At 41.0% G+C, this 22,785-nt stretch overlaps 4 protein-coding genes across 5 annotated transcripts in view; 3 read left to right on the top strand and 1 right to left on the bottom strand.

Annotated features, from left to right (window-relative positions):
* Positions 1–1,815: 1,815 nt before the first annotated feature.
* On the top strand, positions 1,816–6,387 carry LOC140993872 (fibroleukin-like). Its single transcript, XM_073463429.1, has 6 exons — positions 1,816–2,926; positions 3,984–4,218; positions 4,909–5,043; positions 5,172–5,388; positions 5,749–5,944; positions 6,036–6,387. The coding sequence occupies exons 1-6, from the start codon at positions 2,327–2,329 to the stop codon at positions 6,180–6,182; spliced, it is 1,530 nt and encodes a 509-aa protein (XP_073319530.1). The 5' UTR covers positions 1,816–2,326; the 3' UTR covers positions 6,183–6,387.
* Positions 6,388–6,509: 122 nt separating this feature from the next.
* ndufb9 (NADH:ubiquinone oxidoreductase subunit B9) lies at positions 6,510–9,686 on the bottom strand. The gene is made up of 4 exons (XM_073463323.1): positions 9,569–9,686; positions 8,416–8,608; positions 7,816–7,929; positions 6,510–6,886 (listed from the first exon to the last, which is right to left on the bottom strand). The coding sequence occupies exons 1-4, from the start codon at positions 9,655–9,657 to the stop codon at positions 6,755–6,757; spliced, it is 528 nt and encodes a 175-aa protein (XP_073319424.1). The 5' UTR covers positions 9,658–9,686; the 3' UTR covers positions 6,510–6,754.
* A 258-nt stretch (positions 9,687–9,944) lies between these two features.
* Positions 9,945–14,575, top strand: tatdn1 (TatD DNase domain containing 1). Of its 2 annotated transcripts, XM_073463320.1 has the most exons (12): positions 9,945–10,026; positions 11,014–11,079; positions 11,168–11,217; positions 11,669–11,732; positions 11,851–11,994; positions 12,496–12,538; positions 13,193–13,278; positions 13,362–13,402; positions 13,603–13,679; positions 13,782–13,852; positions 14,126–14,252; positions 14,376–14,575. In XM_073463320.1, the coding sequence occupies exons 1-12, from the start codon at positions 9,945–9,947 to the stop codon at positions 14,476–14,478; spliced, it is 954 nt and encodes a 317-aa protein (XP_073319421.1). In that variant the 3' UTR covers positions 14,479–14,575. The 2 variants fall into 2 exon arrangements, with proteins under 2 accessions (XP_073319421.1, XP_073319423.1); XM_073463322.1 differs by lacking the exons at positions 9,945–10,026; positions 11,014–11,079; positions 11,168–11,217; ... (1 more) ...; positions 11,851–11,994; positions 12,496–12,538 and adding an exon at positions 12,928–13,015.
* Positions 14,576–22,653: 8,078 nt separating this feature from the next.
* rnf139 (ring finger protein 139) overlaps positions 22,654–22,785 on the top strand; it is a 53,970-nt gene continuing 53,838 nt past the window's right edge. The window contains exon 1 of the mRNA XM_073463103.1: positions 22,654–22,725. The gene's annotated coding sequence lies outside the window, so the exon portion shown is untranslated. The remainder of the gene's footprint in view (positions 22,726–22,785) is intronic.

The following is a 22,785-nucleotide window of genomic DNA, read 5'->3' as shown; positions in this document are numbered from 1 at the left end:
CCCTCGTGCCGATGATAAAGTCAGGGGAAGTTTTTGTAGTCCACAAATCATTTCTGGAGCTTCACAGCAAAATAGCGTTGCAGCATTCTGCTAAACAACTGAAGTAGATGGAGACTTGATTTAAAATGTAAAAAACAACCAAAAAAACAAACATAAAGTGGCTCCATACAGCTCGTCCAACGTAATCGAAGTCTCTGGAAGCCCTGCGGCGTAAAAGTGATTTGAAAAGACTTTTTATTTACACCCATGAATCACGGTCGAGTGATGTGTGTTGTGGTGCGAGCTAACACATTGAGCTTAGCAGCTAAAGTGAAGATTTGGCGTCGATGTGTTTACGGGCGTAAATAATGTCTTTTTCATATCTGTTTGGCATCTCGGAGCTTCCGGGGACTTAAAACATGCAACACTGTTTTGCTGTGAAGCTCCAGAAATGTTGTTTTGAGAGTTGTTTTTTTGCCATTAGAGGCAGAATTTTGGTTTTCATTAAATACATCTGAAGCTTCAGTCCATCATGTCAGTCTGTTGTGATAAAGTCATTTCTTTATGTTGTTCTGTCTCTCTAATGGAACAAACCGACCCAGGCGGGTAAATATAAACCCATTAGAGGCTCCCACAGCCTTGAAGCTCCGTTCAATCCATTACAGACACAGATTCTCTCTCTCTCGTATGTTCTGGAGGAACATGTCGACCCGATGACATCGTGGACACAGTATCAGACCTGGAGCCACTTTATTCACCAACTCCTGCAAATAAAGTCTCTCTGTGCCTTTTTGATTTCACGGAACAAAACCGATAAAAACACGTTACATGTCAGTTTTTTCTCAGGTTTAATTAAAATACATTTTTCTTTAACTATCACGTGAAGTAAAATGTAAAAAGTAAAGTGTCACTGGAGAGTAAATATTGACATTCAAACACCGATTTGCTGTGTTTATGTCCTGTTACTCTAACTTGTAGTCATATTACTGTAATCCAATTATATGTAATCTATTACGTTTCAGGCCAATGGCTGCCAAATCCCTTTAGTGGATTATCGGGATAAGATGTCATACCCGGGGCTGAACACACACTCACACACACTCACAGACACTCACACACACACACACGCACACACACACACACACTCTCTCACACACACACACACACACACACACACACAGTCTCCTGGCTGTCCTGATGCTTTTCCGTTGAGGTGAATTCACGGCCGGGGTGCCGGGACAGACGGGCAAACAGGTAGGTTCAATATACAGAATACTACATCATATTAACCAGTAATCAAAGTAGCAAACCAGTCGTTGTTAAGTTTATTCTCAGGTTGTCGCTCTGTGATTCTGCTGACGACATCACACGCAGGATTAAATCCACTGATATCATTTCTTTAATCTTATTTTTCCAAAGACTAAATAACAATTTTCTCCGGCTGAAGATAGTAAAGAATTAGACATGTTAAAAAACGTCCAGCACGTTTCTGTTTGTTGCTTCATCTGGATTTTGTTTCAGCTGCAGTGAGATATTTGGACCTTTCATTTGAGCGAGCTGGGCGGGTTTGGATCTGGTTGTCATGGTCCTGTCATTTCTTTTTACCGGTGTTTTATGTGTCTCCGTTGCGTTTCCCTCCTGTGTTCTTGTGCTCCTCACCAGCCTGGTTTTCCCTCCACACCTGTCTTGCATCTGTCTTTCCCAGCCTATCAGCTCCTCCCCTGTTGCCAGTGTTAATCCACTCATTCCCCTCACCTGTGTTTCTCCACCTGCACTTCATCCCCTCGTTTGTTTGGTCTGTATTTAAGTCCAGTCTTTAGTTCAGTCTCTGTCGAGTCATCTGTTGGAGTCTTTCTTGAGCTCAGAGTGACGCTGGTTCCGGCTTCCTCATCCAAAACTTCTCTAATCACCTTTTACACTTCAAGGATTTAAAAGTTTCTTGGCTGAATCCTGTCACTGACTGTAACCCTGTCTCCTGGGCTCAACATTAACCAGACTTTTAAGACTCTTCTAGTCTTCTCCAGTGAATGTTGAAGGCCTTGCATCATTGGTCCAGAGCACAATCACAGAAACCTGCTCTGAGTTTAAAGGGATCCAGTCAGTTTATGTTTGAATCACAATTATTTCATGAACTTCGTCCTGACTTGAATTTTGTTTTTGGACAGTTCTTCACCATCCTGAATCTGCACCTACAACTCAACACTAACTTTGGGACCATCAGATGGTTGGACTTCCTGCTGCTATGACGTCCACCACTGGTGTTGATCCAGTTTATGAAACTGATTCGGTGAATCCTCTCAAAGTCCTGAAGAAGAAACCAGGGAGGGCGAGTCACTGATGTTTCAGGATGAAGTGGCGATTGGTTGTTCTGACTTTTGTCTTACTGACAGACTGGTGTTACATCGCGGCCTCTGATGAACACTCAGACGTTGGACATGATGAGGACGTCCACCCCAACAGTCTCACAGAAACAAACGGGGATGTACTGGACATGGACATCCAAACAGGCCGGGAGGTACCGGACACAAACACTGAGACAAACTGGGACATCAACAAAGACAACTATGAGGACGCTGACTGGCATCCACCTTCCTCCCTCCTGGAAACACACTCCGACTTGCTCCCAGACGCCCCGCCGGTGATACGCATCGTTAACCCTGGTGTTGACGGCACCAACCGGACCAGTCCGTCGTCACCGTGCGGCGAGTACAGCAGCCAGCTGACGTCTAACGGCCAGTGCCGGCTGATGGCGACGCTGCCTCCTGTGCCGGTGGGAACGTCGCAGAAACGCTGCCCAGACATGTTCCGCTGCACGGACGACATCTCGCACTGGCTCCACGAGAACCAGAACAGAAAGGAGCAGCTGGACGAGCTGAGGGAGACGATGTCAGAGCTGCAGGAGGAGCTGAGGAGCCACCGGCATCGAGTCAAGGCCCTGGAGATGCAGGTACACAGCTGCACGCTAGTTTACTCTAAATTACTCTTTGCAGGTGAAATGGTTGTTTCACAAAAGGAAAGGGAACATTTCTGGGGTTATTACATCACTTCAGACTTTTTTAGAGGCGTCACGATGGCGAACAAAGTCAATGGAAAGACACAAATTCACTCAGGCTGCCGCAGAAAATGTTGGCATTTTACATTTCTCACACACAAACGTTCAATTTGTACGTTTCATACACGTCATGTCACATTTGTACAGTACATTTCATATCAGGTTCCTTCTGCACACATGAGCCAACTTTCAGATGAGGAGCGTGATGATCTGCATGACAGGTGGCGAACAAGACACCACCGTTTGTGATGGTGGAGTTTCAACATTTGTAAGTGTGAAACAGCCAGTTTTTGGTGATCGAGCCGGAAGTTTAAGTCTAAACATGTTTAGATAATTGGACATAAAGAAATTAATTGCAGAAACATACATTGTCAACATTGTTATGTCTCCCTCTGTGTCTTATCTCTCTGTCTGTCTTTATCTCTCTGTCTTCACACTCACTAAGTCCTCCTTAACCCTGAATGCTAACAGGATTAGCTGCAGGCGTTTTGGCCGGGGGCCCCGCAGCCTTCTGAGCCTGCCTGACCCAGAGAGCATTTTTCTGGGCTGGAGTGTCTCCGAGCCGCCCCCGCTCAAGTCTGCATCACGACTGTGTGACATGGGGACTTTGTTCATGAGAAAGAGGAGCAGTAGAAGAGGTTTTCAGATTTTGGCATGAAAGCTACACAACAACAAAATAAATTCACCTACTTTTGTTTGCTGTAATTGAAAAGTATTAATCTTCATGCTTTTGATGCCCATCTTGGTGTGTCCACATGTGAATGAGACAAAAGATAAATCCTGCCAAGATAAAGACAAAGTAACAAAAGTGATCTTAGCCACTAAAAGTTAATTTGTGAGCAGCAGTCGCCATCTTAGTTTTCGAGGGACGTCTTGTGGGAGAACAACGACAAACCTCTCCAACACCTCCTGCAGATGAAACGGTCTCCTTTCTCCTCTTTCTGTCTCTCAGGGTGAAGAAGGTGTCAATCTTAACTCGACCTTTGACGAGCGGCTGCGGTCTCTGGAGTTGCGTCACGCCGAGGCCGACACTCTGCTCCACGTGCACTCGGCGCTGCTGTACGAGCTGCAGGCGCAGCTCCGCAACCTGTCGACCGTCGTGCAGCGCATGAGCCGCAACACGGGCTGCACGATCAACGTCATCAGAACGACGCCGCTGCTCGGCATGAGAGACACGCTGCCACCAGGTACACATGAGACAAACACAGCTGACATGGTGGTGAGTTGTGGCCGTGGAGCATTTACTTTACAAAGCTGTAATGAGTCAACCACCTGTCAGATATATTTCCTTGGTTTTGCATGTTACAAACTGTCCATTGCTGTTTGTATTGTGTCTGTGAAGAGGCAGGAAAGACGAAAACAAAGACGTAAACAGACAGAGAGGGAGGCTGGAATGGGGAGAAAAGGTGTGTTAGTGTCTCGTATCTGCAGAGAGTTTCTTATTTTCTCTCTTTGTTGCTGCTCGGACGCTTTACCAACCCAACATGTGGCTTTTTGACGTCCTGGGAATGAGACTCACCAATCAACTGTCTTTGTGGTGCGTTCAGGAACAGCTGGGACAAATCCTACTTATTCTACCTTTAACTTTAATAGTCTTTGAATTATATTAATATGACGTGAGCTTCAGTTAGCTTTGACCACAAATGTCCTTCAGAGGGAGACTTTTTACTCTGATAATCTGAGTACATTTCTTTACTGGAGTAAAGAAGCTGAATCAGTACTTTTACTTTTACCAGAGTCTGTTTTTACACAAGTATCTGAACTTCTACTGGAGGAAAGGTTGTGTGGACTGTTTCAGAATGCTGTGTGAAGCCCTTTCTCCCTCTCTGTCTGTCTCCCTCTCTATTGATCTGCCTGTCTCTCTCTCTGTCTCTCAGATGGACAGTACATGTCTTCCTGTCAGTCAGACTGTGCCTCTCTGCATCACAACGGTGTTCGTCGTTCTGGTGTTTACAACATCGTCCTGTCGCCTGGCACCACCCTGCCTGTCTACTGCGACATGGAGACCGAGGGTGAGACACACACTGTACACATCACACATCATATATTATTTATTACCTATATGCAACATGTACAACTCATGTAGCTCAAACACCAAAGTGTATGAGTCTGAATATATGTGAGTGTTCGTGTGTTGCAGGTGGAGGTTGGACGGTGTTTCAGCGGCGGCGCGATGGCTCTGTGAGTTTTAACCGCGGCTGGTCGGAGTACCGCGGCGGCTTCGGCGAGGCACGAGGAGAACACTGGCTGGGCAACCAACCGCTCCACCTGCTGTCCAACCACGGCCACTACAGCCTCCGCATCGACCTGCAGGACTGGAGCCACGTCCACAGACACGCCCTGTACCACACCTTCAGGTAGGCAGGCAGGTAGCGAGAGACTGAAAGTGAACAAACAAGCTGTTCTCAGAGGAAAATAAGGTCTCAGAACACTGCTGAAGCTAAAGGTGGCAGGGTCCGCCACATATACACAAAGTAAAACAGTATAAATTGTGTTGTCCGTCAAGGTCAGTTTGTTTATTCAGTGTATTCTGTCATGAAAACAGTTGAGTTTGATCATTAGGCAGAAAAGATCAGTCAGTGAAGATCTTTCTCTTCTCATTAAAATGTCTTCTCCAAAACTACAGACTGCTCCTTTAATCTGCCGACACCTTCATCCTTGTAAACTGCAGGTAGAGGTCACGGTTTCTTCTTCTTCTTCTCCTCCTCCTCCTGCAGGATAGAGAGCGAGGAGAACCGGTACCGCCTCCACGTGTCTGGTTTCAGTGGAACGGTGGAGGATTCGTTCGGCTGGTACCATGACCGGCAGGGCTTCAGCACGCCGGACACCGGCAACATCTGTGCCGAGATCAGCCACGCCGGCTGGTGGTTCCATCAGTGTTTCCATGCCAACCTCAACGGCGTCTACTACAAGGTGAGCACTGTCGCAGAAGATGACATAAGATGTAGTCGGGCCATGTGCAGGAGATCATATGTTAAAGTAAAAAATTGTGTTTCTCCACCAGGGGGGGCGCTACTCTTTAAAAGCCCAGAACCTGCTCGGGCCGGACGGCATCGTGTGGTTCTCCTGGAAGGACTCAGACTTCTACTCTCTGAAGGCGGTCACCATGATGATACGGCCTCGCAACTTCAGGCCGCGCTTTTCACCGTAGTGACGACCGCTTGTCATTCAACAACAGCCTCTAATGACTGCAATCTGCCTCGAGCAGCTGCCACGACTGAATATGTATTAATCCGCTGCTGAAAATAGTCCCCAATAAGTGCATTATTTCCTCCTGCATGATTACGTCTGCAGAAAGCTTTTTTTAAAAAGACATTTCTGAGCCTTTTAACAAATAAAAATATATTTGCAAGCCACTTTTTAAAGGTGAATGTCTTCAGAAGGAACCAGTAACAAGTCTGAGGTATCTAAAGTTAGTTAGACGTCGATAATCTATCTGCAATATTCCTCATTGTAAACACACAAACAGAAACAAATGTCATCATACATTATTTATTGGAACAATTACAGGTCATAGTGATTCATCTACACAACTCCTCAAACTGACTACAGACGAATCGGTGTGAACTCAGGCAGGTTGCGTTCTCAGTCATGTAACCTGCGCAGGTGAACCTCCTCACGGTCGACTCTAATACAACATTCTTTACAGACAGATGGATCAATAAGAGGTCAGCAGGGCTCCGTGCTCTTGTTGTGTGGTTGGATAGTTTCCCAGCAGGGTGTCTATGTGGGGCGCTCCCTGGGGCGGGTGACGTACTGCCACCACAGAGGGGGGAGGTCGCCCTCCTTGCGTGCAGGAGGGAGGGCTTCGGTCTTGAGGCTGTCTGCTCCGGTCTCAGCCTCCAGCTGGGCCACCTGGTACCAGACAGGAGGAGACAACAGGTTTACGACTTGAGCTGCAACTAACAATTCATAGATTATTTTTACCTCCACCATGGAGGGTACGTCTAACCCGTTTGTTGGTTTGTGAGCAGGATTACACAAAAACTACTGAACAGATTTCCAGGATACTTGGATGCAGGATGCGTCTCGGCTATACAATCGTGTTTAATGGTTACTGTTCTTTATTTTAATTTCAAGATGAAATATTTTTTTAGAAAGCGGTACCTAAGTGACAAATGTGTCAAGTTTAAGCAGTAAGTGGAATTTCTGCTTCTAATCGTAAAGAGCTGCAACTAACTGATTATTGGCATATTCACATTATCTTGTTTTCTCAGTTAATTGATTTGTTTGGTTTATAAAATGTAAGAAAATAGGTTTTGCTAAAAAAAATGTGGTTATTATTTTACTGTTAAATTGACAAATTGTGTCATCTCTAACTTTGACACAAAGCTTTTGACATATTAATTGCCAATAGTTTAATTAAACTCTAGCGCCACCTGGTGGAAACAACTGATACTAACTATTCCTTTCCTGTGAACTAAACTGCAGTTTACACAGTGTAGCCGGGTGGAAAGTTAAAATCTTTTCGTGATTAGGAAATGTAGAACATATTCATCTCATTCATCTCGTTAATTAATTTAACCAAAAGGTCTGAAACTGCTGCAAATCAACAGTCCAAAACCCAAAGACTCTTCATTTACTGGAAGAAAAGCTGTAAATCCTGACATGTAAGAAGCTGGAACCAGCAAGTATTTGACATTTTGTTTGAAAAAATTACAAAAATTAGTGGTGTTTAATTTTCTTTTGACTGACTTATCCATTAATTGATCAATCGACTAATCGTTGCAGCTCTACTGGTGGTTTTTAACACATGTAGACAGACAAGATGGTGGACGGCTCACCTCTTTGTCCCAGCTCTGCATCCTCAGTTTCTTCCACTGCTCTCTCTTGGAGAAGTAGTCGGGGTACATGGCTTTCTCTGAGGGGTGCCAGTGGTCCAGCATCCACTCTGGAACCTGCAGGAACAGAGCAGAGCTCAGGACGTCCATCAGGCAACATTAACAGACTGTCAGCTGTTCCACGTCACGATTTTCATCACAAATAAGTCAATATGATTGTTGCTAATATGCTAAAATAGGCTGCCGGTCTGATTTTTGGAGGCTTTCACATTAAACAAGGTAAGTTATAGTGTGTGATTTCTCAGAATATGTGATGAAGTTTTATTTGTAGTCCATGTTGATACAACTTCACATCTCCAGCAGAGGGAAGTAACAACTCGACAGTCAGTGCAGCACACATCACAAACAGTACTCAGCTTTATGTAACAGGAAAATATAACGATATTAAACTGTTAGTCAGTGGTATTTTATCACAGAAACTACTGTGAATAAAAAAGAGGGAACAAGGAGAAACAAATAAACAATAAATTCATATAATTATGCTCTGAATTCCTTCTTAAGAAGAAGTTCACAGTCAGTGTCAGGCGAGAGCAGCTGCCTCACCTTGTAGCACTCGTATCTCTCGTACGAGGTCCCTCCAGGGGAGTCGGGGAAGATGTAGGGCTGAGGATGCTGGTTGGCCCAGAACTCCTCCTCTCCTGCCTTCAGCATCATGGTGGCCTTCATCATGTCCTTCTCATTCTTGTTCTCGTCGAAGCGAGCCCGCATCATGCAGGCGTAGAACCGGTATTTGTCTCTGTAACAGGACAACAACACAACAGTTACGCATCTTAAAATCATTTTACTCCTGTCACTGCAAAACATCTTGTGGGGAAAAAAGTCTCGATACAATACAAACATTAAAATCTCACACACAGACAGAAAGACCATGCGCATATTTAGAATTTCAATAAATAATCAATTTGTTAGCTTTGATAGCTGATTGATCAGTTTGAGGTTGTTTTTTTAAGTCAAAATTCTCTGATTCAAGGTGATTATCTTTGGATTGAGACCAAAACAGGACATTTGAGGAAGTCATGTTGACCTTTGGGACACTGATCGACATTTGTTTTCCATTTTCTGACATTTTATGGACGAATGGACAATCAGTGGATAAGTTACAAGAACTTTTACTCACACGGAAAAGCCAAATATGTGTTGTTGTTTGTTTAAAAACAACACACAGTTGTGACTGTACAACATGTGTCGCTTCCTTTAAAAGGTATTGAACTGTTTATTGAGTCAACATCGAGACATTACAACTAGATCCCTTAATTAATATTATAAAATGTAAAATATCATCAATAACAAATCAACACACCTGTCATATCTCACCAGACTTTTTGAATCTAAATCTTTATTATCTGTCAACAAATCAGGCAAAACCAGGTGTAAACACCTTGATACTGATGTTTGGAGCAAACTTTGGTGTTTGGAGTGTTGAGCAAATGACAGCTGCCTTTTATTGACAAGCAAATTCACAAATTAAAAACAAAACAGTTTAAAGATTTCAGGATATATCGATCATCAATAATCCAACCATCTGTCTCAAAACAGTCAAGTTTAGCTCTGACTTGTATATTAGCTGATTTGGGTGACCTGGTTAGCAGTTAGCTTAGCTGTTAGCTTAGCAGCAAACAGACGCACCGCAGCGGCTACAAACTGTATTTTTCCCGCTCTTTCACCGCGGATCTTAAGCTGAGACAGCTCCTCTCACCTGAAGATGCACCACGACTCGAGGTGTCTCAGGGATTTCTTGTACAGCCGCAGCACTTTCTGCTGGTGGGTCAGAAAGGCGGACGCCATTTTCGCCGTCCCCTGTCACCTTCTCGCCGAGCCGCGCGGAGGATTCTGGGACATATCGGCGAGTGGACGCGAGGACCGTAAATGCGTACAAAACGCGCACACATGTTTCTTGTTTTTGTTGCTTTTTATGGTTAGGAGTTTTGATAAATGTTGTTTTTTTACAGCTTAGTCAAAAGTCAATAATCTCCACGTTGTGTGTCATCAAAAACCGTAAATACAACAGGAATATCTGCCATTCAGTAATGTGCTTTCTCTGTCTGCTACAGTTATTACGGTATTGAAGCGTCATGGGATTGGTGAGAGCTGCTGCATGTGTGTTTCTTTTCAGGGGGATTGCTCGTTCAAACATGGCTCAGCACAAGTTCATCGGTAAGACACTTCTGTTTAATGACTAGATTAATGAAGATAAAGATAAAGAGAAGGTATAAGTGTCACTATACGCTCGTGTCGGCTGTAAACAGACAAGCCTGCATGCTTAGTTAGCATGGAAGCTAAGAGCTAACCCTGCTGAAAATGACAACACAGCAGTCACAGAGCTGTGCAGCTGTGCAGGGAGCTGTCAGATAGTGTGTGTTTGGTTTATACAAACTACTACAGCTGCTGTCTGCAGCAGCTACTGTGTTGGCATTAAAGTGAAGAGTCCAAACTGAGTAATGAAGTATTTGTTTTAGCTCCTGTCATTTGAAACCTGCACCACTGTAGGTTTGTAGGACCAGGTGAAGAGTTTGGTTAATATACATGCCTACATAAGATGCTTTCAGTGTCATGTAGTTACAAGAAACAGAGATGAAATGGTGCAAAACAAATCACAAAGCAACACATCCAGACACTGACAAAAAGCTCTAAAAGCAGAACTTATTAAAAAAGGAAGAATCAGTCAGTTGATTAGTTAATAATTAATTTAGTGAAACCTTAAATAAACATTAAGGTCATTTTAAAAAGAAGAAATAAAGATATTTTCCTACATCAGCTTCTTAAAATGTGAGTGTTTTCTGCTTCTCTCTGTCTGTTATCATTAGTCATTAAACTCTTTGAAGCTATGACATTGTTTTGACAGTTTATAGAATAAACTTTAGTTGCAGCCTCTCAGATAATGTGCTGGGAAAGAAAATAACTCAAATCTGCTCCATCTGGACAAAAAAGAGAATTGATGAATATAAAATGAATCTTTAAGTGTTGTTTCGGTTAATGACAGAGAAATGTTTGCCGCAACGTTAATGGAAACATATATTTATTGTTCATAATGCTGCAGTAACATAGTTATTAGAAGAGAAGGACGTTTGTCCTGCGTGTTCAGCACATCAAGAAAGAATCCCAACAAAATGTTTCCGGTACTGATGAACTCTCTCTTTGCAGATATCGGCGTGAACCTGACAGATCCCATGTTCAGAGGACTCTACAGAGGGAAGCAGAAACATGATGGTGAGCTACTACTTCCTGTTCTGACTTGTGAGTTGTTGAGACAAAGTTAGTCTGAGTCCAGCTGTGATTTTTAACATTTTTTTGACAGATGACTTCAGTCAGATCATCGACAGAGCTCTCAAAGTCGGCGTTGAAAAGGTAAGTGCACTCACTCGTGTCGTCATCTGAACAGTGGTATTGCATTAAAGATGGCGATGTCGGTTTGTTTGTGGAGAGTGAAAAACAACTATTGGTTGAAATGCAGAGATTCATGATGCCCAGAGTCTTAAGCCTCAACATGAAATTAACTTTTGTGGTTTTAAATTAAATGTTTCATCAAACATCCGACTGACAGAAATGATTCAGACATTTATGTTCCTCTCAGGACGAATTGTAATAACTTTGGTGACCCCCTGACTTCTTCTAGCGCCATCATCAGGTCAAAATTAAAAATCTGTCCAACACTAATTAGCAAATACTAACATGCTAAATGAAGGTGATGAACATGGTAAAGATTATACCTGCTCAACACCAGCATGTTAGCATCGTTATTGTGAGCATATTAGCATGGCTGTTTTTCAGACATGTAATACTTGTTGCTTTGTTACAGTTTATGATCACAGGAGGAAATCTTGAAGACAGCAAAGAGGCCCTCAAACTAGCCGAAACCAGAGGTAATGATAGCAATCAGTGCGGTCAAATGGTTTTTGGTTTGTCTTCAGTGTCCATGAGGCTGCCAGGATCGTTTGTTCTGGAGAGCCTGCTCGCTGTAACTTAGCCTCTTCATTACAGATGAGTTCGTCTGCACGGTCGGCTGCCATCCCACCCGCTGCAGTGAGTTCGAGCAGAACGGAGAGTCGCAGTACTTCTCCGGGCTGAGGGAGCTCGCAGCAGCACACAGAGGAAAGGTGGTGGCCATCGGAGAGTGTGGACTGGGTGTGTACTGTTAGAAGAGCTGTATATATAGATAGATAGAGAGAAAGACATAAATATTATAATGCTAATGCGAAACAAGGGTTTTCTAATAATCAAATAGCCCTTTAACACGACAAACATGGTTTAGCTAACACAACGTGCTGCTGGACCACAGGAGTGATGCTGACAATGGTCCTCGGTACATCTGTCTAGATATTCCTTTAAAAATCAGCCATTTCCAGCTTAAATAGTCATTTACAACAATTATAATGTCTAGACTTTATTTCTAGTGTTTATTTCTGATCAATTAAAGTTATTTTAACTGATTAAAATTGTGCTTTTTCTTCAAAAACAAGGACATTTCTCAGTGACCCTACACCTTTTAGCAGTTTATCTTTATATAAAGTGTAAATATGTAGCAGCGTATGTAGTGTACAAGTGGCCCTGGTTGTAGAAGTTGGATGTTTGGGTTGTAACAATAAGTATTTCCATTGTAATGTGTGTATTTTCTTCTTGTTCCAGATTTTGACAGGTTGGAATTTTGCCCAAAAGAAACTCAACTCAAGTAAGTTTATTGGCTGCAACTATTTTACCTCTTGACTCTTTAAAATGAGCCTTTGGCTGGTTGTGATGACTCGTCACTGGTTGTGTGTGTCAGTCATAAAATATGGACGGAGCTTCTGGGTCTGAAAAGTGAAACCAAGTGCAGATGTGCCTGAAACCTGCATTCTGCCCAAGGCCCAGCAGGGGGTGACTACACTGGCTTTAAAAGAAGTCTACTACCCTACTTCTCACTTGATTTATTACCTCAGAAATAATTTATTTAATGAGTTTATGGTCTCAATCTCTAGTTTCAAGTCTTCTCCAACACAGCGTGATGTTCATTCAGTTCATTATGTTCCCATTTAGAGTCAAATCAACAATAAAGCAGGGTGGGACTAACCCAGCTTCCCTAGCTCCACCCTCGCGTCCATATATGGTGACTTCTGGCTCCAAAATACCAAGATGGCTACGACCATAATGCCAAAATCAACAGTAATGGGTCCGTTCGCCATTTTACAGTCTGTGATGTCAGTGAGCTGTTAGCAGTTTAACCTGTAACTACAGTCAAAACCTGATATCAAACACAAAAAACAGCAAGTCCTCACATCGAGTAAATCTTTGTTGGCCACTGGGAGACACTCGTCATGTTCTCCTCCCTCTTTCTGCTCCGTATCAGATACTTTGAGAAGCAGTTTGACCTGGCGGAGGAGACCAAGCTGCCGATGTTCCTCCACTGCAGAAACTCCCACCAGGACTTCATCGGTTGGTTTTCTTGCACCCAAAACCTGGTCGAGCTCATGAGAGAGATAAAGACATTCACTGTTTGTTTTCTCTGTTTCTGACAGACATCATGAAGAGAAACAGAGACCGATGTGTTGGAGGAGTGGTGAGGATATTTATTTTATACTCTATACTGCTGAATACTCTGATCCATGTTTGGTGGAAGGGATACAAGAAAGTAATGCTCTTTGCCATGATGCACTAAGAGAATCAAACATTTTTCATCTACAGTATGAAGAGTTAATACATGAATTAGTCCACTAGAGTTGCAGATCCAGTTGTTCACTGGTTACTCTTCACTTTCAGGTGCACTCATTCGACGGGACTGCAGAGGACGCCGCTGCCCTCATTGACCTCGACCTCTATATCGGAATAAATGGATGGTGAGAGGATTTTCCCCCAGAAGACTCATCATTTCATTATTTAAAGGTATAATTAGCAATGCAGCAATTTGAACTGTGTTTGTTGTTGTTTATATTTCTCAGTTCCTTGAAAACTGAGGCCAATATAGAAGCTATGAAGTCGATCCCCAGCGAGAGGCTCATGATAGAAACCGGTGAGTTGCAGCCAGTTTACTGTCATAATAATAAAGATATTTGATCATGTGACCACTGAATGGTCCTGATGTTCCTGTTAAATGGCTCCTGAGTGACTGCTTTAAAATATCAGGTTGAATTTGTTTCAGCACAGTGAAGCTCTTAGAAACACTCGAGTCCAAGATGTCGGGTTGAATGCCTTCACCAAAGGATCTACATGTTTTGTGCATTACATTTCTGTTGTTACTGTGCTTATTATATTTATATTATGTTATGCGTCTGGTCCTTCCCAGATGCTCCGTGGTGTGGTGTGAAGAACACTCACGCAGGCTCCAAACACATTAAAACCACGTTTCCCACGAAGAAGAAATGGGAGGCGGGACACTGTCTGAAGGACAGGAACGAGCCCTGTCACATCATGTGAGTAACAGCAGGGTCAATTCAGTAGTTTCCAAACAAGAAGTGAACATGAACGTCTTTCAATCCTTAAACCACTACACTTCTAGTAACTAATATATAGATTTTCTCTTTGTTCTCTTCCAGACAAGTTCTGGAGGTGATGGCAGCAGCGAGGGAGGAGGACCCAATGGAGCTGGCCAACACCATCTACAACAACACCATCAAAGTCTTCTTCAGCTCCAGCTGATGATGAACGACTGGTGTGGCTTTAGTTTACTGTGTATGTGTGAGCGTCTGTTTGAATGATAAAACTTTCCCTTTGCCAAATAAAAAAAATAGCACGAGTTCAAGAATCAGGAATCAATCAATCAATCAAAGCTTTATTGTCATTTAGCTGTACCTACAAAAGTAGTGCAGCAAAAATGAAATCGCGTTTCTCCGAGATCCTATAACACGAACACAATAAATACACACAATATATAACTATAATAATTTAAAACTATTGTCTGAGTCCTCTTTGATACACCAGCTGCTAATTTTCAGTGTGAAGCTTCTGCAGCAGAGAGAACCATGCACAGAGGTTCATGTTCTGCCTCTTGAGCCTGTGATTGTGCCCCTGTCCAACGCTCAAGAAAAAGGGACTATAGTTCATGTCTGTAACCATAATAATAATTGTTGCTTAGCTACAACCATGATATTGACATTTTCTAATCTTAAACAAAGCCCCAATTTCCACTTTATCTGAATAAAATCCAGGACTACTCCATTCCTGAGGGTGGCGGTAGTGCACCATATATACTCTCAAATTTGAAGGCAAGTTTTCTTCTTGGCCTCTCATTCACACTGCTCTACAGAGATGGTTCAGTGGTTGCACTGATAAGGGATGAAATAAATGACATCACAGACATCACATGCATAGCATCCGGGGGAACGTTGGTAATGTTTGATTTAGTGTTACTCAAGCTGTTACTCGAGCCACCAAACATTTACAGACATAGTTACAAGAGTAAAGATTATGAACTTGATAGTATTTTGATTGATTAGATTTGGTTGTGTTAGGATATGATTATCATGCCACTGCTGCCAAGAGTGAAGTAAAAAATATTGGTTTAAGATATTTTCATGGTTGCAAACAAAGACAGTTCCCTGTTACATTAATGAATGTTTGACTATCCAAAGAAAATGGTGGAAATTCTATTTTTATCCCATTAAGTTAAATTTACTTCCTGACTCGTTACTCAACAGTTAATACCAGACTGAAAAAGAAGAGCTGCTGTGGGGATATAGTGATATGGCAACATATCCAATAGTGATATGTTGCCATATCTGTATTTGTGGTTTGTCTTGCTGCTACTTCCTTGATGCTCGCTTGTTGAAAAGCTGACACACTCACAGAGAAACAAACAGTGAAGAACAGTTTTAGGTTCATTCACCTCTCAAGATGTCTACAGACGTTCAAGCACCAGATTTGAGTTTGAATGTGAGATATAGTACACGGGACAAAAAGAACAGAGCAGAAAAAGAGGAAATCCAGGTGGCAATCTATGAGAATGAGGATACTCGGAAACACGGACAGACTGATCTTGGGCCCCATAAAGTCAGTAAGTAATAACAAACACAGACTAAGAAGTGTGTGCATGTTTGATTAAATATTGAACAACGTTCCTCTTTTTTCCACGTAAGTGTTCATGGAAGGTCTGAGCCTGTGGAATGAGACTTGAAGATGTTGAGATGCAATTTAATGCCACTTGAGTTAAAATGTCTGAGTTCTTCAAATGCGCTTCATGAAAATATGTTTTAATGTACTATGTCTCTGTAGGACCACGGACCCAAAACAATCTCTCAGCTGTCCGTAGAAGACATTTCACTACTGCAAGCATTCTGGGAGTGATGTATCTTCTGATCTTGGCTGGGATCTTCACGCGCTGTGAGAATTTATCTTCCATTCTAAACATATCAGGCTCTAGTTTGTGCTCAGTTTTTGTACATTTTTTAATAACAAATTAAATATTTGTAAATAAATAAATAAATGTGCAGCATTAATGGAGTAATGCTTAAAATGTATATTAACTATTTCAATGAAACAGTCTCCAACATGTAGATGCATTTAAACGAGCATCGAAAATTTGCTTTTAATGTTGTTAAAGCAGGATTATGGATAAAGCAGTCGCATGCACTAAATGAAATTAATGAGTGATTCTTAAACTATTCAAAGCTGCTCGCTAGACCATACTCTTTAATACACAGTCCCACCCTCCACCATGAGCAAGTACTCGGCGACAGCGGCAAGAAAAACTGCCCTTTAATTAATTTTGTTTTCATTTCAACACAGAAAGGAACTTGACATCTCCATAACTTTAAATCAAAGTGATTTTATGTTGTTAACCTGCATTTTGTTTTGTTTCTGTTCTCACCAGATATTTTAGCCACGTTGGATAAACAACGTTTGGTGACAGAAAGAGACCAGCTGAGTATCTCTCTGAACCAGGCACGAGCCACAATGATTAATCTCACTGAGGAGGTTCACAAGCTACAGTTCAGAAATTACATCTTGAGCAAAAACAACAGCCAGTTAGAGGTTGAACTGAAGAAGCTGAATGGTGACTTAGAAGGTGAGACTAGTTGTGAAATAAACAGATCTTTGAGTCTTGAAAGTGTTGAAATTAACGTTTTGTTTTTTTTCTCCCAGTTTGTAGAAAACAGTTCAGTGTCCCGCCGTCCAATTGGTCGACTGGTTCCCGTCGCCCATTGTAGAGTTGACTCATTAGGGTTATTACGAGTCTGCACCTGTCATGTACCTGAGGGGGACATGAATGTCTGAGCCAAATTTCATGACAATCCATCCAATAATTGTTGAGATATCTCAGTCTGTGAATCCACAGACCATCCATAGAGAGATGCCTGTAGATTAAAACCAACCTGTACAAATACTATTTCACTGAACTTTAGTGAGCACGATCAATATTGCTTTAGACAAGATACAATTCCTATACAAGTTTAGAGTTAAATGAACTTTAAAGTACTTTAATGACCAAGACTTATTACTTTTAAAGCAAGATGTAAAAAATAATTAGGAAGTTACTGATCGACTTAGAGCCTGATTTACCAAGAAAACTCTACTGAACTTCTTTCATAATTTTTCATGGATTGTAAAAAATATGAAAACAACTGAGTCTGGAAAGTCCTGACATCATATCCTGCATATGGCTATAGAAAAATTGCGCTCAAAATGGCCCTTTATTTGATTTTGTTGACATTTCCCAACTCTGGTCACAAATAATTCAACTTTAAGTCAGCATTTTGTTGTATGACATGATTAGTAAGAGGATCACATGCAGCAGATATACAAGCTGCTGCTCATGTCTGATACTGCAGAGTAGAAACCACATTTGACAGTGACACGAACATCCCGTGAGAAATGACATGAAAAGTTATATTTCGCTAATTTTCTTTTTACTTTTTTAAATCTGGGCAAACAGTCTGGCACATGTAACCTCAAACCCAGCATAAAGTAATATTATATATTGCAACCGCCCTAATTTGTTTTGTGGAGTATTTTATTCTGTTAGAAAGTTTTTTCGGTGTGTTTGTCTGAAAGGTGTGATTTTCATTTGTCTTTTTTTCCCTGTTTTGTCATGTTACATCTGAAATGTTTGTTTTCTGTATTGTTGATCAGTTTTATGAAAGACTGTGTTTTTCTCTTTTCTCATGTATTTGTGTCATGTTGTGTTGTTTGGAGTTATGTATATATATCTGCTTTATTTCTTACAAGCACTGCATCTAATAAAGAAAATGTGCCTGAAATATTACATTAATGACTCTCTATATGTATGATTCATTATTGGCATTGTTTTGCTTGAGTGTGTATGTAGGTGTACAGAAGTTGAGTGTGTGTGTGGCTGTGAGTGCTCACAGCTGCCATGTTCACTAGTATAATAGAAAGACAGTGACCTACATGACAACAGGAGTCTGTCTGTCAGGCTGTTCCTGCAAAACTTACCTGAATAAATAAAACAACAACAAAATACAAAAAAAGAAAAATAAGATGACCTCTGACAAACCGGCTACGGTAGCTTGGCCAAAGCAGATACAATGTAAATACAAGGAAAGCCACTGAGTATCTGCTTTTTGCTCGCTGAGAGCAGGATTTAAAGGCAACGTAAGCGTCTGTTAGGTTGCAGCTAGAGGATGGTTTCAGATGACGTAATAGATATATGATGACACAGCCTGATATGCACCGCATCTTCCTGTTTTTACTCAAGAGCCGCAGGTTCTCACACATTTTACTTCTCGCTGTTTCTCAGAACAAGTAAAAAAAAGAGTGAGTGTAAACTTACCACAGGGCCTGGCTCTCCACGATCACCTCTGGCTCCTCTGATCCCTGGGCCTCCCTGTTTCACACAAACAAATAGCATAGAGTTGGTACACAATCAACACATTATTGAGTTCACAGAGAATGACCCGATCACAAGTAAACAGCTCTGAGTACAACACTCAAACCACATTGGTTTGAGCCGCATGTGACCACATGTCTACTAAACTGACATCCTCTGTGAAACAAGAAGAAGAAGAGGCCACAACAAGAAGGTATATGGATTCAACACTGTCTGGTTTCCAGGTGGTTAACTGTGACCCTCTATTAACCTGCCAATGTCAGTGACAGATGTTCGTGAACGCACCGTTTCAACTAACCATTGAACTAGTAAACACAATCTCCTGAGTTGTTGCCTGAGCAGAAAAGTGACAGAAAAAGTTTCCAAAATCCCTTAAAAAAATTGCTACATTTTGTGAGTTGTTGAGTTTGGAAAAACTTTCTAATCTTGGTGAAACACTGTTTTTGACAAATTCTAAATCATCGGTGCCTTCTTGTAAATTCAGCATTAAATCAAAACATGAAGTTGTTTGTTTCTTTGTAAAAAGTGTCAGTTTGTCGCGGCACCGCTGTACCAGCCTGTCTGCTTCTGTGTCTAAAGTGCGTCTTACTGTCTCACACTAAATGTATCAAAGAAGACAACATTTTCACGACGATAAACGTGCCAAATTTGACAAATACAGTAGACATTAACCAATACAGGCTATTTCTTTGTCACGTGTGGAGAAAATCCCCTGACTCCCTTAAAAAAGTCACAACATTTTTGTGAGTTGTTGAGTTTGGAGAAATGCTGTTGTGTACCCATTTATGAATTCAGCCTCACAGTGTCTCACACAGTAGTGCACAATGTGTCTTTACAGAATGACAGCTAATCTTACAACCAACAAAACTGACAGACAAGCTGAGAAACACAAGTTTTAATCTGCAAAATGGAAACTGAAAAGAAAACTGCACTGAATAAACTTCTGGAACTCAAACTGTACATGAAGCATATGACGTGCAGGTGATGTTGTGCGTGCTTCGGTTGTTCACTGCCTGTTTTCTACCTGCTGTTATATATCTAACATGCCTGAAGAAGCCTCTGTGATGAGCAGGTGTGATCAAGATGTATACTTTATATATGTGTATTTACAATATGATCCAAATCATTAACTTTGTCCGTGTCTCATTGTGAGTGGGTATATATTTGGTGTATTTGTGTGTGGCTCACTGGAGGTCCAGCAGGGCCGGGGGGGCCTTTGCTGTCCTGGGTGCAGGTGCAGGCTTTGGGCATGGCTGGGCAGTCTGCCTCCTTCCTCTGGATGATCAGAGCATGATGAGGATGACACGAAGACAAAAAAACCCCAAAAAAAGGAAAAAGAAGAAAAGAAAGAGAGAAAGAAAGAAAAGAAAACATATGGCAATGACATGTCATGAGAAGTGATAAAATAAAGAAAGCAAAGTGCGAGTGTGACTTATTAATTCACATAAAACATGAATCTCTGACATTTTCCACATTGTGTGGCTGTAACGTATATTCAAGCTGACAGGGAAAGCATTTTCTCGCTAACTTCTCTGACACGTCTCATTGGAAACAGGAAATATCTAGTTGATTTGGTTTTAGGCGTCATTTCCACCTACAGATTATAGATTATCAAGTTACCGTTAAAGACATAGTGTTGTCAGGTTTATAAAAGAGAAGATAAACATAATGTAAAAATGCTTAAAAAGGTTTTACAATACTTCCCAATGCACAGATGATTTATGGTCATGTACAAGATACAGAAAATTACTTTCAACAATTATTTACCTGCTACATTGTTATTCTGTGCACAGACAGAAGAGTTAACTGGAGTAAAGAGATGTTTAGAGAGAAATGAACTTGACCTCACCAGACCAGGAAGTTCGCAGCATTTGTCTCTGTTTGCCCACGAAGTGCTGCAGACGATGTCAAAGATCTGGAGCTGGAACTGCAGAGGAGGAAAACACACACAACAACCTTTAATAACACAAACCAGCAAGATATGCAGGTGAAATAACTGACTGAACTGAACTGAAGTATACAGCGTCCCACAAGGCTGGAAATGATTCAGTCATTAAATGAAGTAGTGCAAGAAGGAGGAAGAGTTTTCTTGTGTTTCAATAAACAGAAAAATCTCTTTTTGTGGTTTTAGTCGACGTATTTTACTCATGCAGTGATCAATAACTGTTCACCATCTCCAAGCAAATAAACTCACACAGGGATGAGACAGTTTTATATAAAGACCTGACTCAACATTACAGGGTAACTCTATTATAGGGTAAAGCAAATGATCTAAATCGATACAGCGAGAACCAGAGATATAACCTGTTTTTATTCCTTTTTCCTTTTCTAAACAAGCTGCTTACATTACCCACAATGCAACGTAACCACTGAGTGACATCACTGGAGCCAGTTTATCAGATTACATAGCTTCCACTGAAGCCACAAAAAAAACTTTGAACTACTTTTTGTCACATCTGCAGTAGTACTCGCCAAAAGACCCGTAACCACACTTTAATGTGTGACATTTGTGGAGTTACCATCCCTTCAAAATTTTTTGTGGAGTACTCATGTCACAATGCTGACACCAGTAACTTTGATTAAATAAAGTAAGCAGTGTAAATTCAATCAAACACCTACAACGTTCTCGACCACAGAGGAGGAAAGTACACAAAACCTTAATAAATCAACTGTGATAAGAATCAACAGAATGGAAATAAAAATGCTGTTATTTTTATTTCAAATGACACGAATAAAATCACTGACGATCTCTGCAGCTGCTACAAATCACTAGCTGCCCTGAGGTATTTCAGTGCTGTGCAAATGAATCATAATCCTGCCTCTAATGCCGAAAGAGAAAGATTACCTCAGGTTTACAGCTTTTCTCTGAACCTCTTTGCAAGTGTCTGTGTTTTCGGTTTGTCTAATTAGGCGTGGTGAATTCTGAGGTACAAAATTAGAGTATTAGAGATTATAAGCCTCATCTTGCATTATAAAAATATTCAAACCAAAGAGCACATTCAGCTGCTCCTGAAGGCCATGTATGAAAACTGTCTGTCCTTCAAGAGAAGCTGAAATTGCCCTTTATTTCTGCTTAATTTCTGATTCAAGATGAGAAAACACAGGACTTCATTAAGAACGAAGAAGATTGTTGTGCTCAAAACTACACTGTAAAAAATGTCTGTGAAAATTACAGTGAAGTTCTGTTGAATCATGACATTAAAAAAAACTGTAAATAGAGAAACAATGAAGCAGTGTGTGAGTTACAGTCATATTTTGTAAAATAATAAACCAAACACAGCTGTTAATTTTAAAGTAATTATATGTATTGTATATTATGTATATTATATTATATAATTATAAGAATAATATTTCCTTGTAAATGTACACATTACTGTAGTTTTAACACAGGAAAACTGTAATACAAAAAACAATACAATATATAGTTACATTTACAACATGAGAGTGTTTTTTTTTTTGTCGGGTAGCTTTTTATACTGAATGAAACCGTATTACATTTTACAGATTCATATGTTATACTTTACAGATATGAAGTACAAATACAGTAAAATGATGTTAATATGAGGGGTTTAAGAATGAACTAATTGTTCTTCCTTAATGTTTCCGTGTGTTTTCCTCAGGTTTAACACTTGGGAAAATAACATAACATTCACAATCATGCTATATTATATATTATTATATATTATATAATTTTATTGAAAGTGGGGCTGCAACAACATTTTTGAATGGTAGGTTTTCATTGTAACTATCATAATAATAAACCGATTTAATTATTTCCATTCTGGGACACTTCATGCAGTCAGGCGTCATATTCAGACTTAATGAATATCAGGAGAAGTATTTTTTTTTACTGCTTTCAATAACAAAACGGGTCAAATGTGTCAGGATTTAGGAAAAGTAATGATTTTAATCCCCGCGAAATTTGAAATGTTTGAATTTCAAAGACGAGCTCGTCTCATCCAATCACCGATCAGCAGAGGCCGATTCTGTCCTCTCATTGGTCCAATTATCGCGGGACTGCCCAGCGGGTCGAAGGTCACTGCGCCGCTCAGTCTGCGCCGCTGTGTGTCCGGCACGGAGCATCCCGACATGTAGCACAGGTATGCTAACAGTTTATTCTCTTAAAACTAGGAATACTCGACCGTTTGTTGTCAGAAAAA

This window comes from Pagrus major, chromosome 3 (genome assembly GCF_040436345.1).
Source record: "Pagrus major chromosome 3, Pma_NU_1.0".
NCBI classification, from domain to species: Eukaryota; Metazoa; Chordata; class Actinopteri; order Spariformes; family Sparidae; genus Pagrus; species Pagrus major.
This window is presented reverse-complemented; position numbering and strand designations above follow the sequence as displayed.